Source organism: Austrofundulus limnaeus, unplaced genomic scaffold (genome assembly GCF_001266775.1).
Source record: "Austrofundulus limnaeus strain Quisiro unplaced genomic scaffold, Austrofundulus_limnaeus-1.0 Scaffold396, whole genome shotgun sequence".
NCBI lineage: Eukaryota > Metazoa > Chordata > Actinopteri > Cyprinodontiformes > Rivulidae > Austrofundulus > Austrofundulus limnaeus.
Window position 1 is genome coordinate 28,669 of NW_013952798.1, and position 1,420 is coordinate 30,088.

At 35.5% G+C, this 1,420-nt stretch overlaps 1 protein-coding gene across 1 annotated transcript in view; it reads left to right on the plus strand.

Moving 5' to 3' along the window:
- Positions 1-635: 635 nt before the first annotated feature.
- abcc10 (ATP-binding cassette, sub-family C (CFTR/MRP), member 10) overlaps positions 636-1,420 on the plus strand; it is a gene marked incomplete in the record, with an annotated part of 48,960 nt that continues 48,175 nt past the window's right edge. The window contains 1 exon segment of the mRNA XM_014023914.1: positions 636-853. Within this exon segment, the coding sequence (XP_013879368.1) occupies positions 663-853 (191 nt within the window).

Sequence of the window (1,420 nt, forward strand, 5' to 3'; positions counted from 1 at the left end):
CATACAGACGTCGACTCTTATTTTGAAATGTTGCTGACGCGTTTCCTGTTAGCGTGATGAAAACCGGTAAGATTTGAAGGTAGAGTTATAAAATTATTTTAAATTCGTGATGTTATATACTTACATTTTCTGCTGTCTCTTGAGTTTAAAACACCTAACAGCTGAGCTGTTTGAGCTGTAATCAGCTGAATAACAGGAAGAGTTTCACTTTTCGTTAGCTAAGCAAACTAGCTAGCATAATCTGTTTACATGTTCGTCCAGCTGTTTTTTATTTTATTTTATTTTATCATTATCCTTCAGATCTGAGTTTGGCGGAGTAACAGATGTTTTTTGCCGATTTGTGGRTGACTAAATGTAACCAATGACACATTTGTTAAACTAATAACTTTCACATTAAAGTCATATTCAGTTTTAGTTCCTGCCTTGCAGTGCTGTATTTGTGTAGGTTTTTGGTAAAATTCAGTGTGTTAGGCCACTCAGGCAGACAAACAAGGTAAAAGTAAGTTTTGAACATTTAACTGAAGTAAAAGTTAGAACTCGCTCTGTTTTTTAAAAGCATGGGTGTGTTTGAAAGGCTGTTTTATTTCTGACTGCTGAGCCTTTTGATGTGTAGCAGGTAGTTTGTGATGATGTGGTTTTGTTTGTGTGCAGGTGTTTTATAAATGGCAGCCGTCCACAACAGTGACTCCTGGCTGACAGAGCTGATCTGTGGCCTCTGTCAGACAGACCAGGACAATCCTTTCCCTCTGTGGCAGGATGGACACATTGGCCTCTGCTTCAACCAGCTCATCCTTGGAGCCTTGCCTCATGCTGGGATGGCAGTTTTCTGTGCCTGTTATCTTAGCATGCCAAGGTAGGACAAGACACAAGTGTAACAACACTTGTGTTTGTCATTTAAGAACATTTAGCATGATTTGCATTTATAATGTAAAACAAATCCTAATTTGTTTACAAAATTAGGGTTATCAACATGTGAAACATTAAGGTTGCAGTTTTGAAAAGCAATCAGATTTTAATTCAGCCAGTTTCTGTACCTGCTTCTCTTTCTGGGTCATGGCAGAGTCTTTCCCAGTTCCAGATGTGAATAACAGTTTAACAAAACCAGACTAATAACCTGACAGTGGATTCAAAAAGAACACTAAAACACTTACAAAAATAACATCAAAATCAAGTGATTATCTCAAGTGTGAAGGAAAGTATGGATGTTTGTTTATTTGTAATAATTGTGTATTTATATTCATATTAATTTTGTAACTATATGTGACCCATCACATCGAAACAAGGATTAAGTCCAAAAGTTGTACATGGAGAAATAGGCAAATATAGTGTTTTGACTAAAATGTTAACAAAAATTGTAATTTGTAAAAATATAATGAATAAAAGCCTTATTAATGTATCATTTGAATGAACTGTCTGAAAT